This window comes from Aulonocara stuartgranti (assembly GCF_965226115.1).
Source record: "Aulonocara stuartgranti genome assembly, chromosome: 20".
NCBI lineage: Eukaryota > Metazoa > Chordata > Actinopteri > Cichliformes > Cichlidae > Aulonocara > Aulonocara stuartgranti.
This window is the reverse complement of record NC_138956.1, coordinates 22,598,211-22,619,418: the sequence shown is the minus strand read 5'-3', so window position 1 is coordinate 22,619,418 and position 21,208 is coordinate 22,598,211. Positions and strand designations below refer to the sequence as shown.

Genomic DNA, 21,208 nt, shown 5'->3' with positions numbered 1-21,208 from the left:
TAAGAATGGTGATAGTTAGCATTTTATATCTACCATGTTCCCTGCCTTTGTTTACTGTGTTAGAATAAAAGTTTGTAGGTACGTGGTAATCAAAGTATTAGACAAATCTCAATTTTCACCAGATGATAAGGGCGAGGAGGACAAAAACACAAGCACAACATTTAATTCGCCTCAAAAGTCATATGTAGAGAAAGAAAAAAGTTAAGCAATACATTGAGATATACTGGGATTGTGAAGATTGTACCAGTTTTAATGATCTCTACAGATGCAGCACTAGCAGGGCTTAAACAATATATCATATTTTATCTAAGAATTAATTTAAAAATATATAATTTTTAATTAAAACATCTTCATCCTCTCAAAAAACCTGAGGTTATCATTTAAGTGCAAATGTCATACAAGAGTTTGTCTTAAGCTGAGGAGTTTGAATCTGTCATAATGGTTATCTGACATTGGAACCACAGCAGACTTGCACTAAAAACCTCCAACTGTGCGGCACTAAGCCGTAAAAATGCACATGCAGCACAATCCCTTGGCAACTGGGAAACCTGATCCACCTGGGCCAGAGTACCTGCTGATGACGAGTGTCTGTCAGCCCCGTGACGGGAGGAATGCAGAGAAAGGGAGGAATGAGGTGGGGGGAGGATGGTGAGGAAAAGAAGAGATGGAAAGAGTAGAGAGCAGGGGGGTTTTTGCATTGGGGGAGGTGAGGAGGAGCTGCACCACAAGGGTATATGAAAGCAAAGCATTTACAAAGGTGTCAGTTTCCCTTTCTTTTCACAAAAAGAAAGGGAAACTGACCACAAGCAGGAGTTACTGACTTTATTTTCATTGGTAATAAATTGTGCTCTTCCAGCTGTTCTTTCTGAATATACAACTCCCATCCAGGCTCATTGTTCTTCTTGACAAAAGAAACAAATGAAAAGTAACACAAATGAAATGACGGTGCTTGTGTGTCATGTTTTGCTGCTTATTTTTGCCTGGAGTGCAGCAGAGCTTTGCTCCTGTCGCCCTCTGTGTGTCTGAGGTGTAGTTGTAGAGATGACACTCCATATTCTTCCTTTCCCTCAGATATGGGGTCCTGGTCCCTTTTTACTGACCACGCTGGAACCTTATCCAGTCCTCTGCTCAATCCATTAAAAATCTGCTGTATATACAAGCCTTTTTTTTAATAAACCGTCATGCGAAACTAATTTACTGTCTATTTGTCCAGTCTGAGAAGGCCTCTGGATTAAGTTTCCTTTCTGGGGAATTCTCAGTACGGGAAGAGCTAGAAATTAAACGTACTTTTCTTTTTTCCTTTATTTCCACTCACAGACTTGGATTCACTGGTGTACAAAAACACAAAGTGGCACCTGACTAGATGGAAACTTCTGGGGTTTATAAGTAGGTCAGTGGCAGGTAGCACTTATAAACCTTGTCAGCTTGCCAAGTGTGCTGTCCTGTCCTCACATTCCATGAGCAAAAATGTCTCTTTCCGCTAAAACAAAAATACAAAACAAAAAAAAACCCCAAATGTGTCACATCAGTTAAGACTGATGGTAAAAACATTACTCTGCAACCAGGTGAAGCATCGTTATCTGAAAAACAAACTTTACAAGAAAGTTCACATTTAGGCTTAAACTCAAGAGTAAAAGACGGAGAATTTATGAAAAGCTTGGCGAGGCTTTCATTCAACTGTGTGGCTGCTTGGTGTTGACCTCGTGGTCTCATCTCTTCATCATGAAAGTGGCAGCGACAGAGGGAAGACCTTTGAGCTGACGAAAGCAGCCGGCAACCTACAGCTGCGCCTTTGCAGATAAACTGTTAGCACGTAGCAAAAAAAACTTTCACAACTCACAGAGAAATTTGTCCAAACATATGCAAAAGTCTCTTTTTCTGTTTCTTTCCCTTTCCTCTCTTCCTTCAACACACACACACACACACACACCTACCAAAAATTCGGAAATATAAAGGCTACATAAACACAACAGTCCTGGATGCATGAGCAAAATGCCCATGAGATATGCAACCAGTCTCCGAGGACCTGTGGGAATTCTCCTTCCATACCATCAGCGCATCAATGAAGGTTTAATTTCCTGATTCCTTCATCCTTCCAAATGAGGCGTCGTCTGTAGGTAGATCTCTCCTGTTTAAATAGCTCCCATAATTGCCTGTGTTGTGTGCTGGGCAAGGCTGGCGTCCAAAGCAAATATTTCCAAGCGGAAAGGGGTTCTGGCATGGCCAGGCGAAGTGCTCATGTTATTTGGACTTAAAACATTTTTTAAAAATTCTCTAGAGAGGGCAGGAAAAAAAAAGTCTTAATCAAGTTAAAAGGGCTGCCTTCCTTCTGAAAAATGAGACATGTCTCCGCTCCATCCCTCCTTCACTTTAGGAGACGAAGGAGAAAGGAGGGCTCAAACTGAGAGAGATTAAGAGATTGGTTGTGTTTGCGGAGGCCATGTCCGTTGGTTTCTCAGATAGCTCTGCCTGTATATATAACATTTGGCCTTGCACAGAGCTTTAAAGTCGTGTAAACATGTTGGCTAGTGATGGGATTTCCGGCTCTTTTTAGAGATCCGGCTCTTTAGGTTCGGCTCACTAAAAAGAGCCGGCTCTTTCGGCTCCGAACCGGCTCTTCAGGTTGTTTTGTTGCTTTAATTAATTTATTATTAACAATAATATAAAATTATGCACAAAAGGAATTACTAACGTAAAAACAAGTGGTTTTATTTATATATGTTTATATATAAATATATGCGGTGGCCCCTAGAGACAAAACACGTACAAACTCCAAAACACATTTCTAGCATGAACTGAACTTCCAAAGCAGAGCTACTAGATCACTTAAATTACACAATTGAAAGCATGTGTGTATTGTTTGTGTATTTATACACAGGCACTCATATATATATTCAAATAATTTAAAAAAAAGTTCATTTACCTGTTATTACCACACACCAAATCCGGTCGTTGGTACTTGCTGGCTTGTGTAGCCACAAGATAACAAAGGCTCAACACTGCGCCCAGCATCCTGGAGCACTTCTGTTGTCTTTTGTACGTGTTTTGAGTTTTTATGTGCTTCTGAGTTTTTAAATGCTTCTGAGTTTTTACGTGCTTCGGAGTTTGTACGTGTTTTTACGTGTTTTGGAGTTTTTACGTGTTTTGGAGTTTGTACGTGTTTTTACGTGTTTTGGAGTTTGTACATGCTTCAGAGTTCGTACGTGATTTGAAGTTTGTATGTGCTTTGTCTCTAGGGGCCACCGTAAATATACTTTTATTTATTCACTCCACATAAAATGTAATAAATAAATCATATAATACAAAAATCAACTATTCACATTTCAAGTTTTAACTATTTAAATTTTCAGCTTTTTCCTTTCACAAATTTAAAGTGAAAAGAACACAAAACACTGCAAACCACAACACAATTAAATATAAATTATAATATGAAAACTAAAAGAACATGCATATTCTCTGTCATATGGACCTGCATGAATAAACTTTCTCAATCCTTTATCATCTGCAACCGAAAATAGTTGTGGATGATTACTATACCTTTCTAATGTTGCTGTCCCTGCCTCTCTTTCTCTCTCTCTGGCTCTGTTCCTGTGCTACTGAGTGTAACTACCGCCCCTCCCCCCTCTGCCCAGCGTAAAGCACAAGGCTCGCGTGCAGAGTGAAGCGGAAAAAAAGTGCGAGAGAGAGAGAGAGAGAGAGGCTGAGAGAAAAAAAAAAAAAACCCACGTGACGGCTCGCGATAAGGAGCCGGCTCGCGTCGTTCACGTCAAAGAGCCGGCTCTAAGAGCCATTTCGTTCGCGAACGACCCATCACTAATGTTGGCTGCTTTACAGAAACCCCTGAACCCCCTTTTTTGAAGAAATACGCTTTTCCTTCTCCGTTTTCTAAAGGTTCAGTGTCTTTTGGAACATTATTGCTGACAAAGACTTTTTTTTTTTATTCTAGCGAGGAGTGTGGAAAAAAAAAATGCTATCTGTGAGGCTGTCCATGTATCCATCCCAGTCCTTGGCCTCTATCTGAATCAAACAGAGCTGGCTCTGTAGTCTAGGAAGACCAGAGACAAGGAGATGAATGGACAGACATTGGCCTCTTTGCACAATTCATTCACAGGAGTCGAGTTGGCTTGCGCTCTTTTAAAAAGGCAGCAAAACAGGGCCATGTGCAGCGATGGGCAGCAACAGCTGGTGGGCTACAGGAGCAGACTTTGCTGCTCTCATAGATGAGCAGAAATCAGCTTGGCTTGACTGAGCATCAGTGGGGAAGGAGTGGCACATCCACAGCCAGCTTCAATTAAAACAAGATCCCTTCTCATTTCAAACAGGATTACAGGATTTCCTATTTTTCTATGTTGCTTCTGGACTTCAGTGGCACAGCGCATTCATAAACCCACTTGACTTAGCAGTGACCATGACGCCAGTATTGAACATAGTCTGAGAGGACAAACTGAAGGCGCAGATGCTGAAGCTGCACACATTCAGCAGTACTCCAGCACCTGTCAGCTGAGTTTTTCTAAATTGATATAATGCAGGAAGTCCTGATCTTTCATCTGCAGAGCACACAATCTCTTAAATCACCAGAAATGTGTTTGACCATGACAGGGTGGAAGCCTTAAACGCTTATAGCGCAGAGCAATTTATTAGTTCCAGCTCTTCCTGTCCTCCCGACGCACTGTTTCAATACAGCTAACTGATTCACATCTGCTAAGCAAACATGAATTAATTCCGTTAACTATAGCATTTCATTCTTAAATCAGCAGCAAGGTTTGATTTTTTTATGCCATTACATAAACAACGCTAATAAAGCAATGATTAAATTCAGAAACGTTTTGACTTCACCCGTCTCCCAGGTAACCATTGTTGCAAACAAAGCACAGACTTAGATTTCAGATCCAATCACCCGCCGAGCTATTTCCTAAATGAAAATCTATGAGCTAAGCTCATGCTTAACAGTGTTCGTCTGCTCCTCCAAAACAAGTCTGGAAGTATTTTAAAAAGAAAACCTCAGGATAAATGTTTGGATGGACACTGCTATGTCAAGGAGACAAGAGGCCCTGCCATGATGGCTCCCAGTCTGCTGCATGCTTACATCCCTAAGACCAATCACAGGCTTGAGTTTCCCCCCAGAGCCCTGCCAGTGGGCTCAGCTGGAATTGTTCATTTCATGGTGGATGGGACTGAACAATCCTGAGAATGGAGAGAGAGAGAGAGAGTGGGCGATAGCTAATTCACCAATCTCACATCTATCCTTTAGCTCATCACTCCAGCTCCTCTGAGCTATGGAGAGACTCTCTCGTCCCAGCCCTTATCTGTCTGTTTCACAACAAAAGCAAAGTGACTTCTCGCTGGGGAGAAAGCTGGATATTTGCATCTGCAGCAAGAAGTCAAGAAGGGTTAGTGCTAAGCACAAGAAGTATCCGTATGGTCCTGAACGCCCCCTGGGTTTCATGACTGAGGGGTTAAACGGATAATCATTGCCCTGACTCATTTCTACACATTCAGGAGTTAAAAGTGGTAGTAAACCCAAGCTAGTGTCGAGTATTTTATGTCAGTGTCAGGGGTTTGGAGGTTATCCTCACTGCACTGGAAGAGTGGTCAATGCACTTAAGGAAAGCATTCAATAGGCTGCAATGCAAATCTGCGTGAAGGTCTTTGATGACCACCTTTTTCCATCAGAACCTGGTCAATAATACATCAGTCTGAAACCTCCCGTTTCATTAGCTTTCCTTGCAGCATGATCCCAAAGGATTACATAGATGGGGATGTGGTTCAGCCAGGAGACGACTCAGACACTTTTGTTTGATGGAAATGCTTCCTGTCATCTATGAAAGCAGGAGAAAACAACATCGCTACACAATTACAGCCTTTAGCAAAACACTAAACAGTGTTAAATGACATGACCTTTCCTCAGTTGCTACTTCAAAAGGGTCCTTCAAAAGCTCTTTTCAAGGCTGTAATGACATTGCTTTTGTGTTACAGTTCAAGCTACGTCTTTGGGGAAGGTTAAAGTAAAAGGGAATTCATTTCCCTACAGATTGCCCGAGGAATTGAGCTCTGCCAAATCAATACAAATCAAATCAGTGTTGGTCAATAAAAATCAAAGGAACATAGCATGCTAAGCTGTGTGTGGGGAGTATGTGGAGCTGGACAAAAAAAAAAAAAAAATCAATTCTACAGAAAGAAGGATGGACATGTTCTGGACTGACGGAACAGGATGATGAGTAAAAGCAAATAACACGATGACAAACACTTATCCTTTGCAGTTTGATGGTGCTCTGTCAAACATTTGTAATGTCTATTTCAAGCCTGCCTTTGTTTCTCCCAGTGAGTCACACTCGGGATGCATGTGACTGTGGCATGCCTACTCTTGGGAGCAATAGAAATATCATTATTTGGGTGTATTAGCTCCGGAGAGAAGTGAAACGTTATCATTTGTGGTTTTAAGGAAGGGGTATTTATGCTGATACACATGGCATTATGCTTCTCGAGAGAGTTTAATGAACTAGCAAAGATAAGAGTGCATTTTGGTTTCTGTAGGACCTTAACCAAAACACATAAGTCATAAATGTGGGGACGCTGGTGCTACAGTGGGGAACTAATAGCGGTCCTCCATCTGGTTTTCATTGTAAAGAGGATGTGTGTTTTGGATTAAATTGACACCGATTCCTCTGTTTTTCCTCAGACTCAAGAAATCCTTTACAGCCTTGCCATGAAAGAGGTGCAGTGATTAAAAAGCACCCCTCCCTCACCTCTGCGAGATAATAGCCGTGACAGTTATAAAAGATGTAATCGAGTTCTTATATGCTTCACTTACTCTCCCTGTGATTTTTGAGAAGGTACAATAGCTCCCTCTGAGGTAAATTATACAAGAGTGGCATCTCACTCAGGACGCTGTGATATCGCATCGCTTCCACCTTGCTGACTTTCTGACATCTTTGTGGGGTTAGGGCAGACGAGGGAGACCTCAGAAACCAGAGCGTCCCCAGTGAGGCACACAAGGCAGTGTTCTGCTTCATGCTCCGCTGCCTTCTGCCACCGCCCAATGTCATTATGCTGCCAACACATCCAATTACAAGGAGCTCTGTGGCATGTGCGCCAGAGAGCAAACAAAGAAGACGCTGACAGGGATGCATGTGCGCTTGCCTAACCGGTGTCCCTGAGGTGACACTCGCACAAACACTCACACACACACACCATTGCCTACTGACTGCAGAAGAACCTTAGAGACCTGAAATCTCCTGTGGGAGTTTAAAGTGCACTGTAACCATGGGAAGAAAAACAAAAACATCAAATCAAATCGCTGGAGCTTTGTGGAGGAATAGCATGAGGTGAATCCAAAGGGAGCACCTTAAAGATCTCAGACTCTAAACTCACGGTGAACTTTTGAGGATCAGGTGAGTGTCTCCTCCACTGTGGCCTCGGGCACATCTGGTCTATAAGGGCTCTGAGGCTCTGACCTCGTCTGGGAACCAGCTGCTTAGGCTCTCCATTCCAGGGCCAAGGGGACTAATCTTTTCTCAGGGGCCAAAAAGGAGCTTAAACCTGGAAGAGGAAGCTGGGGGCCTTAAGATGAAACCTCCGCTATTCCTCTTCCTCTCCTCTCTCTGTTTGTGCTGAGGATTATTCCCTTAGCAGAGCAGAGCACGGGTATTAGAATGAATTAAATTCTCCAGAAAAAGCAGTCGCTAGAGCACTTTAAGGTCTCAAGACAAGAGCCGAGATTTGCAATTGACAGCTGCATATACACAATTCAGTCCGTCTTCAAACCCTCTTGGCTATGTTGAGATCAAAAAAATATATTTATTCATTTAATAATTGATAGATCGTTCAAAGAAATGCAAGAGAATTTCTGATACAAATCTCAAGCTTTTCAAAGAAGTCTTTGCCCACTTTCAAACGGGTCACTTGCGAGAAAAAACAAAAATAAAACATGGCAGCAGAATAAAGCAACAGAATAATAAAAAAAAAGGAAACTTGAAAGCTCTCTCTGTGTTTGATCATGTGTGTTTCACTATGACAAATTATATCAAAGGGATCGATGGACGCAATTCCGTTTGATGCGCCAGCAGCAGCCACACAAACAATGTATCGCAATTACACACCTGCACGCAAGGCACACCAAATGATCCACGCACAACTGAATGCCATTACTAAATGGTTTGGAAAATAACCCGGCTTTACATGATAAATACAAGCGCACGGGTGATAAAGAGGCAGAGAGCGAGAGAGAAAGAGAGACGGTAAGACTGAAGGAAAGAGGAGGGCATCGTCAAGTCAGGACAGGTTAATTATCGATCTAAAGATGGGAGTGTTTTCCATTCCATTGTAGCTTAATCCCAGCATTACATGCAGTTCATCAAGTAAATGTGGGGCTGATTCGAGCATGATGCCTTTCGTGCCCGCATGCAGAGTCTCTTTCACAGCAAATCGTTAGGTGCTGATAAGTTTTTCTGCCATCGCTTCATCTGAATGTGAATTCTGCTGTGATAGTCACATCTAACTTTACTCCACAACAAAATCACAGCAGCTCACAGGACTAGCTGGCTTTCAGCATCAAGTGAAATGCATCATGCTGAGGCTGTAACCAAGATGGAGATGATTTCTTAGGAGCAGCGAGGTCTCACTTTGGGATTTCAAATCAAAACAAAAGGAGCGAAGGATGAGTGGATGGGGTAAAAGGAGCGAGAGGAAAGGAGGGAATGGAGGTGGATGTGTGATGTCTATGTTTAGCAGCTCCAGCTGCAGAAAGAAAACTATGTTTTCCTTTATTTCATAACCTTTTAAATGTAATACATTCTCAGTGAGGCCAACATGACTGGCACTTTGGTGAAATATGAAACCATGGGAAAACATGTCGGCTGACGGCTCACTCAGAGCTCGCAGCTCACGGTCGAACTCTTCATAAATTCTCTCCTTTTCATCAGAGATATTATAAATAAGGGCTGCATTTTCCTTTTGTGAAAGCACATGTGGAACTACCTGCTATGTGAACAAGGGAATGGCAAAAATATCTGAAGCAGCTGTCTAATAAGAGCCAAGTTTGGCCTTGAGACAGACATAATACCATCCATACTGGGACATTAAACATTCAGAGTGAAGGATCTTTGCAACTACACGGGTTAAATTATGGTTAGCTTGAAATTTGACACATGTAGCTAATTATATACACGTTCTTCTGACAAAAGCCCGTTATGGAAACAGTGTTTGACCACATGATTGTGTGACACGTAGGAGAAAAAGCAACACACAAGATCACTTCAAATACTCACACATATACACTCACCGAGACAATTGTGCCCATCATGCGCCAAGCGAAAGCCGTCGTAGCACGTGCACCTGTAATTTCCCGGGATGTTGATGCACTCGTGGACGCAGCCGCCATTGTATTCAGTTGCACACTCGTCGACATCTGCAGAAAGATGACAACATGAATGTGCTTCAGAAATGTAGCTATAACAAACCAGTTGATTTTCAAAGTATGACCACGATTAAAGAAACGTTTCAACATTTCAGAAGTACGAAAATGTCTTCTTTTGCTGAGGGTTACTTTAGCAGAGTGACATGACTTTAATATTTGCGCTTTCACTGTGAACATACAGCCAGGCAGTGGTGAGCTAAGCGTACAGCCTGGAAAATTGGAAACTTTTGGTCAAACTAGATCCAAATTAATAAAATCCACACCATTTTTCTAAACCTGTAACCTCCCTGTAATGGTTTACAGACAATAATATCCACACCTGCTGCTGGATCAAGGACTTCCTGGTAGCAACCTCACTCGTTACAATAAAGCTCTAATAAGCCTAATACATAAAGTCAAGCCAAAACCAATCATGTGTATAACCTTTATGTTTTTATCATTCTTGGCACAGATTAGACAAAGCTTGTTCAAAAATGATTAATTATTCCCTTAAAATAAACACATACACAATTAAGCAATCAGGTCAACTTTTAGAGGGCCCAAATCATCTGGTTTTGTTCCACCTCTGCTTTCACAAGTGCACTTTCAAGCTAAACATGGAAGAGACATCAGCTGTGGTAATTGGATGATTCACCTGCTACTGACATAACCTGGGAATCTGCCACAGACTGCTAATATTTTTCCTTTTATTAAAACCCAACAGCCTAAGCTTTTATGACAAAGTATCCTAAAATTTGCCAGTTTCCAGTTGCCAAGACATTGATTCTTACTCATGGAATGTTATTTCTGGCAACATGTTAAAGCATCAGAAACCATTTTTGTTCAGTCCAAGACACTAAAAACCTTTCTACCATGACCTAAAGTATAAAGTCAGCAGCAAAATATGTAGCTATTTATACAAAACACATACCTAACTATTAAGTTATCAGAGCAAGTTAAACTGCTTTGTCACCAGGAAGATATCTTCATGAAATCAGACAAGGCATTGATTTTAGTGACCCACTGCTAGTCGATACTGGGAAAGAAAAATGCTAATATTGATCTTATGACTAATAAAACCAACCTAACTTCAGCTCAAGTAGCTAAAAACTAAAGAAATGTGACACAGAAATGAGACGGAGGCAGAAAGATAAAGAGACTGCAGACTGCTATGACAGTTTAAGTGGAGTTGTCTTTTATGGTTATGATGATGGCTGAGGGGCCCATACTGAGGAGACCCAGACAAGGTGGATGAGAACACAGAGTACTTCCATTTCGCACTTACTGTCCCATTTAGGGCCAATGATTCTGGTTGTTCAGCTCCTGCTTCAGACTGCCTCTCTCAGGGCTTAATTGGACTTGACAGCAGAGGGATGGAACTAAAACATAGAGACTCTCCTGCACTCTGCTTAGTCGCTTTCCACACGTCTGCGTCGTTCTCCGATCGTAGCACACGATCACCCATCACTTTTTCACTCTGTTCTAGAAACACCCACCACATGTTGATGAAACACTCTCCTCGACTAACTAGCTTTTATTCAGAGCTGGGCACATCTGACCATGTCAGCGCCAAAGTTGTCTTCATTCTGAAAGTTTACACAGTGCTGTGTAGGCCTTTATCATGCAAGAGTAATAGGTAAATATCAGATTATTGGCATGAGATATCGACACCCAAAAGAACCATGTTCAGTGACAAGAAGAACATGGAGTCCTGCGACAGATGGTATGATTCCCACATAGCCGTTATCTCAGCATCACGGAGTCAGTCTGGGATTACATCGAGAAGAGAGAGACTCAGACAGCTTAAATCCACAGAGGAACTGTGGCGGTTTCTCCACAAAGCTTAGGGAAAAAAGTCCCCGTAACAAGAACAACTTAACGATCTCTGACTCCAAACTACAGAAGCTCCCGGCTGTGCTAAATAAATAGATTTTTCCATTAAAAGGGAGGGCAGGAAATATTGTTAACTTCCACTGACATCTAAAGTCTAACTAAAAAGATAATAATAAAAACAAATCTATTTTTGTAAAGGAGCTAAAGTGAAATGTGAACAACTGCCCAACATATGAAAACTACACCTACAACACAGAGTGTGAAGCAACAAGCAACACTACAACCGCAGTAAAAATAAAGCGTGTTTAAGTCAAGCTGATGGTGATTTAAATTAGGTCTGCAAGTCAACACTTGAAAATAGTATTGGAATTTATGGAATTTAGCTGCAAAGTCATTTGTAAAGTCCAAAATGTTAGATCAGAAGGAAGCACATGTTTTCAGAGCTTTTGTTGAGTTCAGCTTCTTTAAGATAAAATGCTAGGAGTACTCGACCAATCAGCCAAACACCTAAAATTCGCCCAATATGAAGTTTTCTTTAGACTTTCTTTCTTTTTTAATTGAAAGGTAGCTGATAGCATTTTAAACCACCCGACAACCATTAGGGTATACTACAAGCCAAGTTCACCACAGTCAGGGTCTCTTTGTGTTAGAGGCCTTAAAAAACAAACAAAAAACATCTTCAGTCAGAGATAACAGGTATCATGTTGGTTATCAACTTTCTTCATTAACTCAGGCATTTTGCCTCAGGCATTCACATAAAAGGATTTGACTCTTTTATGCACAAACTGGATCAATTGAGCACCGCCTATTCCAATCAGAGACATTATTAGAGGAACTGATGTTGGAGCTCTGTAATTACATAACTTAGTTAAGCACCTTTCTACTGCAAGTCTCAGTCACACAATCACACACATACAGTCATGCAAAATTTTTAATGTATGCCTTTCTAAGATTTGCTCACACACTTACAGTCTGGTCAATGCAATGAGAGCAACTCAGAGGCTCAGTATCTTGCCCAAGGATACTTTGGCATGCACACTAGAGGAGTCAGTGTCATCAATGCACCAACCTTCCAATAAGGAGACAACTCGCTCTACCACCTGAGCCACAGTCGCCCAGGAAAAAGTAATTTGTTATACTGGTCGTTACGTTGCTTTCAGGTAACTCTGTAAAATAGCTGATTCTACAACCCCCCGCACACCAACACAAATCCCTAATTAGGACACACATTTCTAAAATCTTTTTCTTAGTAGAATACAAAGCTGACCACACAAAGTACAGATGAAAACCAGCACAAAAACGTGACTGCCACATTGATTCTGCTGTAGAAAGGTGAACTGGTAGCAAGGGAGGGTGCCTGATATGTTGTTACCTGTTGAAGTTAAGGGTCTGGCTGCTGGCGCCGCCACTCACTCTGGGATCTTGGCTAGCTTAGCGTTAGCATGCTGTCTTGGCAGATGCTTGGAAAGAAGTGAAGTTGTTTCTGTCCTGGGTGCAGTTTTCCACTTTACCATTTATCTCGTCCTTTTGTGTGAGGCAGGCAGACTAACAATTCCAAGGAACTGTACTACTGACTGCTTAGGGAAACAATTGTGCATGTAATAAGTGTCCTTGTGGATTTGTATTGCAGTGTATTTATTGGTTGGGGAATTGCTAAAATAAAAAATTAAATTAAAAATAAAATACAGTGTAAGTGTCATGCTGGTGACAGCAAGTTATCAGGTGATTGTTACAGTGCTGGCAAGTTGCCAGGTTGGGGGGGGGGGGGGGTGGTTATAATTAGTGGCCTTTTATTGTGATAGACTAATTTAATTAATTTTCAATTTAAGGAAAAAAATAATAAACCTGTATACATTTTTGGCTGATATTATCCTCTTGTTCCGTTTATTCTGGACTCGTCCCTGCATGATCTTTTGACTGCAAGATTTTATATGAGTAGGATTGAAGCCTCTGCACTCACCATGTGCACGTGTGATCACCACATAAACATCAAAAATACTTCACTTTTCTTGTCTTTATGCTTTCTGGTGCCCTTTTTCAACACAAGTAGGTGTTAACTTGGTGCAGCACTCAAAAATTACTATGACATTCAACAGGCAGCAAAGAAGTATTGAAGAGGCGGCAATACAAGTCACTGTACTCCTGCTTTTGAATTTTGTTTTACAAGTATTATCAACCTTGAGTTCAATGGAAACCCAACCTTGCACATATTTTACAATAAATTCAATAAAAGCAAACTTTTATGACCTACAGACAGAAAGCCATGAAAAGCACTTGGTCAAGTAAATGAAAGAATAATAACAGTAAGAGAAAAAAAATGGCACTTTGAAATACGGTTTTGTAATAATAGTAATAAAAATTGTGGGATATAATGATCCGGAGGCTTTGGGCCCATTGAAAAGGGCTAGAAAAACAGACTTGTGTCTGACAGTCTACAAGGCCTGCCTCCGGCTGTGGAAATATCCCTTACGGCTTGGCAGAGCCTTCGACTGCCGTTTCAGCCGCTATCTTAATTTTCTCCTCTAACATGTGTAGGAAATTTACTGCTTCATTTCATCTTGTCACAAAGGAGCACTCTGCACCTGGCTTTCACCTTCCCTCCATTTGCAGCCCTCTCTCTTGTCTTGCCTCCATTTTCAGGAAGTCTTTAAACTAATGAGTTATATTAACTGAGACATACGCTCTCATCACGCCCGTCACTGGCTCAGGGACTTGCATTCAGAGATGTAAAGCAAATTAACATTCGAAACATTGCATTTACTTCAGTGTATTGTACAAATCCTCCCCAAGCACCAAGTCACAGTTGAAAATAAGCATATTAATGCAATGACACTTTTACCTTCACAATGTTTGCCATCCCCTTTATAGCCTGACTTGCAGATACATTTGTATGACTTCAGGGTGTTCTGGCAGATGGCGTCAATGCTGCAGTTATCAAGTGCCTCTGCACATTCGTCCACATCTAGAAAAAAAAAAAAATAAGAGACACCAATTATATGGTGAAGCTAAAACATTCTTGGTGATAGCATTGCATTTATACCACACAAAAACATCCCCAATTTCTGAATGTAATGGGCCGCGCTCAGACACAAACAATTAAAATGAATACAAACCAAGCTTTAGTAAAAAGGCGGGGACACTTTTGTGGTAGGGCAATAACCATTATTTGTGCTTCAAGCAACCTCTAAATGAACACTTCATCTCAGAGCCTGAAAACAACTGGGATGCACTGGCCACTGAACCACAAATATCCCCAGACAGCCAACAAAGCAGCTCTGTGAGGCTGCATGTAAGCACATCAGCATGCTAAGACAGTGCAAATATACAGATTAGGAGCAGGTATGCTAATGTATAAGCATGTAAACATTTGTGAATTAGTACTAAAGGGAAGTGGAACTGAGGCTTTTGAGCATCACATTGCTTTTAGAAAGATATAGTACAGTAGTGCTGCTGACTTACATCTCAAAATAACTCTTATTCATCTTATGCTGGGCATAAGTGCATGTTCATTCACTGTCTGAAGCAAGCCAAGCTAGCTCCTCTCCCTTTAAGCAAACTTTCTTCTGATTGGTTGCCACTTCCAAACACTTCTGCATTCACAGGCAGAGCTGACATGATTGTAGAATATCTGCTCTTGCTGGCATCATTCAGATCCAAGAGTAGAAAAAAACATTGTAAGAAACTGAGCATTCAGAGCAGACTGAAGATTATTCTGGTCTCCTTGGGATTATATACATATAATGCTGACCTCATTATTTATTTTGAGCATTTACTGTTTTGACAGTAGAAGAAAAACCACAATAGTTCCCATTAAAACATTTAATGTCATTGACAGAATTATGCTAAGAAGAAATCAGGGATCATTAAGCCAGTAGACAACACAAACACCTAGCTTTGACCCGCAGCCTTTACTAAGCTAAAAAGCAAGTTTTCAGATGTACTTAAACAAGTCTTTCAAAGCCCAGTTTAACCAAACCCAGTTACACTTATTTGTTGCTCAGGAATGAATAACTGATTTTTGGCATTGATAATAGTTTTGTACAGAGCAATTTTAACTGTTGTGCAACCAAACAGAGTTTGGATTACAAAGAAGAAAAAGCAAAAGATAAGAATGGAAATGGATTTAACCAGAAGGAAAATCAGTTTGGCCTTCACGGAGCCCCTAATCCAGCCAAATCCCAGTTAACTAGCCCAGGTGTTTAGGATTACCCCCCTTCACACAGGGGGAGGGCAGCTTAACAAGGTTTACATAGCTTCCAATATCCACTCTTATCACAAGCCCTCTGCAGGAGCTGGCTAATCCCACTGGGAAATGACCAGGAACCCAAACCCCTGAGCTTAGCATTTTAGCTATATCTGCCTATTACTAGAGGATGTGAAGTCTGCACTGGAAAGGAGGACAGTGACACTGCAGAATTCCCAGAAATGGAAGATGAATGGAAAATGTGGAGAAGAAAACAGAATGCAATATGGTCACCGTGCAAACATCACTAACAGCAATAATACCACCACTAACAAAAGTCTCATATGCACATACTATAAGCAAGCATATAGTTTCTGAAGTTTAGCTTTAATAAGACTGTACACACAAACTGCGCAGAGCATACACAAGGCAAAAAACTCACAAACACAAATTAACTAGAAATTTAGGGATGTTGTGGCTCAGGAGATAGGGCGGGTCATCTACCAATTGCAAGGCAAATGGTTTGATTCCTGGCTGCTCCACTTTGCATGTCAAAGTGTCCACGGGCAAGATACCGAACCCCAAATTGTCCTTGATGCATCCATCAACTGTGTGCATATAGCATTAAAAGGCTGTGCGATTGTGGTTTGTAGTCTGAGTGTTCACAGAGAGTAGAAAAGCACTGTTTAAATTACCAGTCCGTTTGCCAGTCTCCAGACAAGTACCTGCTCTCATGGGCTCATTCAGACTTTATAGATTCTGTGATGATGAACCGAATCAGACATGCCTTGAGCTAAATACCCACAATGACAGCATTCAGTAAACTTTAGAAAAAACACATAATAATTTAGTAGTTTAAACAAGGTTTGCTCAGTATTTTAGTCGTGGTCGTCATTACTTAAACATCGCAGAACAGCATGAAAAGTAATTTAATGAGCATCCTGAGGATACACAATTCAATAACTGTAGGACAGAGATGACTAAAACAAGAGGCAATTATGTGAATGTATTCACAGATTCAGAGATTCTGTTCTCACTTAAATTGAAAGAGTTGTGATTCAAAGGTTCAGGCTATGCTTTTGTTGCACATTTGCTTGCTGATCCCAAGAGAAAATGTTGTTTAGTCCACAGACTTGGATTATGCTGTCTGAGCGACATGTCGGATCATCATACATCATTAGCAACTCCTACCCTCAACAATCTGTTTCAACCATCTGTAGCTTCCCAAAACCAACTATCCAGTATTCCAATATTTTCCTCTAGTTACAGGTATAGTCTGTATATAAAAAGTTAATCTAGCCACCATGAAGTCACCCACTGGTTTGTGAAGATCTGTTTTTTGGTGTTTTTCCAGTTGATAAGTTTAAAAAGTCATTTGTTAGTCTCTAAATCATGAATCATTTTATCATCTTTCTGGAAACCATAATGTATAAGGTGAACATCATTCTGTATTCAACTAGATTTTGAGGCCATGATAAAAATTAATTAATTAATTAATTTAAAAAAAAAAAAAAGGGCCATTTTCCCATAGACTTTCTACAATTGGACTTCTAAATGCATCCAGATCGATCGGCCTTCCCGGCCATCACAAAGTTTGTTTTGAGATACCATAATCCGACAAACTGCTTTGGTGTTCTGAAAAAACAATTAACAATCAATCGTTCAGATATAATGTTTGGATCTATCGATCTATCGATAGATCGATAGATCGATATGTATATAGTAGCTCTGTAGTGCCAAAGTTATGTGCCATTGCTATATCTACAAAAATAAATAAATAACACATTACAATGTTTTGCTTTGCATTTTTAAATAGGACTTAAAAGTGATTTATTTAATTTAGAGAAGTTGTGCAGAAAAAGACAAAATCATGATTTTGGCTATCCAGCAGTTTAGGTCTCACCATATTTGTGTGTTAGCGTAACATTTGGCAATTGTTTGGTCATTTAAAAAGTTATAGCTATAAAACAGAGTGGAAATTTTTCAAATTGTCAAAACAGACTGACCATCTGCTCAGTAACCTTATAAAAGCTGAGCATCAACACAACGATGAAAATTTAAAAAAAAAAAAAATACCAGCGTTTTCCAGCAGCAGCATTATTCTTGTAATGATATGCCATGTTTCACAGGTCTGTTGGGGAGTTTAGCATCTGTGCAGCATTCAGCAGGGGAATACAGAAACCTGGGACAGTTGTGGCTTATTTTGCCAAGTTTCCACAAACACATTTAGAGTTGCAGGAGGTCCTCAAGACCCTCCAGTGATTTATATTTGGTGAGAACAATATAAATTCTTCCCAGGAGCCTGGCTTCTTTCTCCTTACAGATTGTGTTCCAGGGTAAGAGCAAAAGAGGCTGTTTGAAGAAGTGTTTTTCAATAGACGAGGTATTAATCACAACAAATTATCCGTCCTATTGTCAGGTTTCTTGGTGACAAATCTTTGTGGTAATTAATATTCATTATGACAGAAACTCAAAGAATCCCTTATTTCATCATCCTATTAATGTTCCCATCTGGAGAATCAGTTCACTTTATCTTTCCGGTCCGCAATGCTGCCGACTCTTACGCTTATACTTTGGGACACACATGCGTACAGGTTTGCACACTCACACTTTCGTCTCAAGTCAAATTTGCATTCAAATTGATGCAGTTATTTCTCCAGGCTACACTTGGGTGCGAGAGAGCAGAAGCAGATATTAGGCTAAAAGTGTCTCAAATGTTACATAACTGCCATGTTGTGATATATAATGTCTTTACCGACACTGACAGGCAGCAGCTTGCTGTGTGTTTAGGGTTTTAATACAACAGCCTTAACTTCTGAAACTGTAAAACTAACTATACAACACATGCACAGTACTCGAAATCCTCCAGGCAATTTATGAGTTGAAAAATAAAATGAAATGGATATTTTTGCCAAAATTACTTACAAATTTAGTCATCTTTAGACATGACAGAGTTGTGATACCAGTAACATTTGAGAAACAATGACAATGAACAACAGATAACTAACTTAACAGCTAGCAAACTGTTGGAATTCAGCTGAAAAGCAGGAAAATAGTCAACACAAATGTGTTTTAATTAAATTACTCTCTCACAGTCCCATTGTCTCTTTGTTGTGAGCTAAAGAAAATGAAATAAACATCAAAATTAAGAAATCCTGGCCCACAAACTACAATAGCCCATGTCTGTCAAAGCAATGTTTAAAAACCCACCCATAAAAGTCACTGGGAGCCTTCCAGTAGACACATAGACAACAAAAGCTAAATGCGATGGTCTCTCTGGAAACCCCACTGCCTTTGCCATGGAAATAAACATGTCAGAATCAATACACTCTTTGGTTCAGTCCAGGGGATGATCCTCTGAAGGCTTGAGAAAAATGTACAGGGCGTTCAGTAATGCCGCCCTGGTAATTGACTCATGCCTAAGATGAAAAAGATTGTGTTTTTCATTGAGAGGTTCTTTCATTCTTTTGTGTTGAGGAATCACATTTGTTGGGAACAAGTTAAGGCAGCATAGAATGAAGCCGGCGCTTCGAGACAAGGATGAATAAACAAAGTCAAAACAACAAAACCAAAGACGAGAGATATGTTGGGCAATGCTCAGATGTTTAAACAGTTTCCTCTGGGGAATGTGTCAGTTGGAATATTGCTGTCTTGTAGCTCTCCTCTGGTTTAAGCACTTGAGCATATTAAAGCCACAAATAGCTCAAGTCTGTGTTCAAACACACTGACATTTGTGGAATATTGAATCCAGTGACTACTCTGGATGAAACCAAGTCATACAATAATAAAGCATGTTTTCTCTCCCTGATTCCACTTCATTTCTTGCTTACATGGCATGCTCAATAAAACTCTAACCCCCACCATGCGTCAGACTTCTAAATCCCTGCATGGATTGTGACATGCCCTTACTCAGAAAGGCACAATTTGGAATTTTTTATTTTGGCATGATGGAACGTTGCGGGGTAAATTAAATGGGATTTTCTGTAATTGTATTCAATTCGCTGGATAAAACACGCTCCTGTCCTCAGAAGCGGTGATTAAGAAAGTTACTCCAAAAGCAGGCTCCATATTTAAGTCAAAGCAGCCAGCTTAATGCTGCTGGCTGTGGAGGTGAGACTTTGTCAGAGGTGCTTTTCCTCCCTGATTTATTAGAAAGCCCTGGGATAAGCAGTGTATTTAGCTGGGCCAGCTCAAGGGGGGTGTTAGCAGGAATAAGACTCAGAGGGGAGAGAGCGCGAGTGTGTGGGAGAATTGTAGGGCCGAAGGTGTGTAGTTCAAACATAGGGTAATGTTGACTTTGAGTATTGAGACCCTAGCTGTTTGCTTTGCCCCAAACCTGCCCGCCCCCTCAAACCCATCAACTTTCCTTCAAATACAGAAATAGACTGATTGGAGCTGGGACACCCAGAGGTGTAGCTTTACTTGCCGCCTGCAGTCAACTGTGAAATAATCGTCACAAATACGGAGCGAGAGATGCATTCAATAAGCGAAAGTAATAAAATATTCGGCCGTGTTTTCCTGACAGAATGATTTCGGTGCAATATTTGAACATTTGTGGTGAAGGATTAGAAACAAAACATTCCTCCTGACAAAGCCATTTTCCGATGAACTCCTTGATTTTCATGAGCCTTTTGCGACAGAAGAGGAAGGGTGCTGGGTTCAATGCCATAAAAATGTGTTCTTGGGATCACAGTGTTTGTCATACTGTGTATAATTACAAAGAAAAGTATTGTAATTATCCATCTTAGAACCACACTTACACTATAGTTTGGGTTGCGGTTGAGCAGGATGGGGTTAAGGTCAGGATAATTACTTTAGGTACAGAGCAGCTGTCAGAATGGCTGTAGCGCCTCTTTTATCTTCACCGTTGTAAATGATCCATATGATGTTTAACTCACAAGCCAACTATTTGTTGTGAAGCAAAGCAACTGGTGTGGAAAAACCAGCAATCATTTCTTCTCCATTGATTTGTGCTTGTAAAACACAAATGTGCATTTTCTGTATTAATAAAAGGATCCGGGCATGTTTTAAAATATTTTTAAAAAGTACTCCGATTTGAATAATGTGTGTTTTATATGCTTTTCCCCTAGAACCGTGTATTTACTTCCTTATTTGGGTGAAAAATGATTAGAATTATATCAACACCCTTGACCTCAGAGAAAAATACAAAATCTCTAATTCTGTAAATAATAATCATTTTAGAAGTTGGAAACATTTTACAGTCCACTCTCACTGTCTGTGCAACAGATGCGCTTTGTTTGCAAAAAAAAAAAAAAAAAAAAAGAATCACACTGTTACACACAGAACCACAACCTTTCAAATTACTTCCAAAATGTCCAAAGAATAAACAAAAATGTTAGTCACTACGACATATACTGGAGGATGTCAAAATGCTCAGGAAAATCTCGACAAAGAGCCCAAGGTGTTAATCCAGCCTCTAGAGTCTTTAGCTCATTATCCGACCAAACACCAAAGGAAAACGTGCACATTTAATGTTGTATACAGCACATTTCCCACACTAATGTAAGGCTTTGTGATTCTTTCCTGTAACCTGGGAGTCACCAACGCAGCACTCTGGAAAAGCTGTAGCTACTGAAGTTGTGCTGGGGCAGCAAAAAAGTAGACCTCGAAAAAAAAGAAATCGTTTTGATGAAATGCAGACGTCAACATTAACACAAAATTTAGCATCTCGCCACCCTTCTTGCCCAGATCTCCTTTCAGCTAATGAAGGGACACAGTGTTGGCTGTCCAGCAAACCTCTAAAAAGTTGTGAATAAAAATATCCACTGCTTCCATTC

At 40.5% G+C, this 21,208-nt stretch overlaps 1 protein-coding gene across 3 annotated transcripts in view; it reads right to left on the bottom strand.

The window, feature by feature from the left end:
• scube3 (signal peptide, CUB domain, EGF-like 3) overlaps positions 1 to 21,208 on the bottom strand; it is a 74,908-nt gene that overhangs the window by 42,408 nt on the left and 11,292 nt on the right. For 2 of the 3 annotated variants that reach the window (XM_082517802.1, XM_082517803.1), the window contains exons 2-3: positions 14,067 to 14,189; positions 9,281 to 9,406 (exon numbers count right to left, since the gene is read on the bottom strand). In XM_082517802.1, coding sequence (XP_082373928.1) covers positions 9,281 to 9,406; positions 14,067 to 14,189 — 249 coding nt within the window. Of the gene's footprint in view, positions 1 to 3,537; positions 3,640 to 9,280; positions 9,407 to 14,066; positions 14,190 to 21,208 lie in introns of those variants that run through there. The other variant, XM_082517804.1, reaches the window with a different exon arrangement.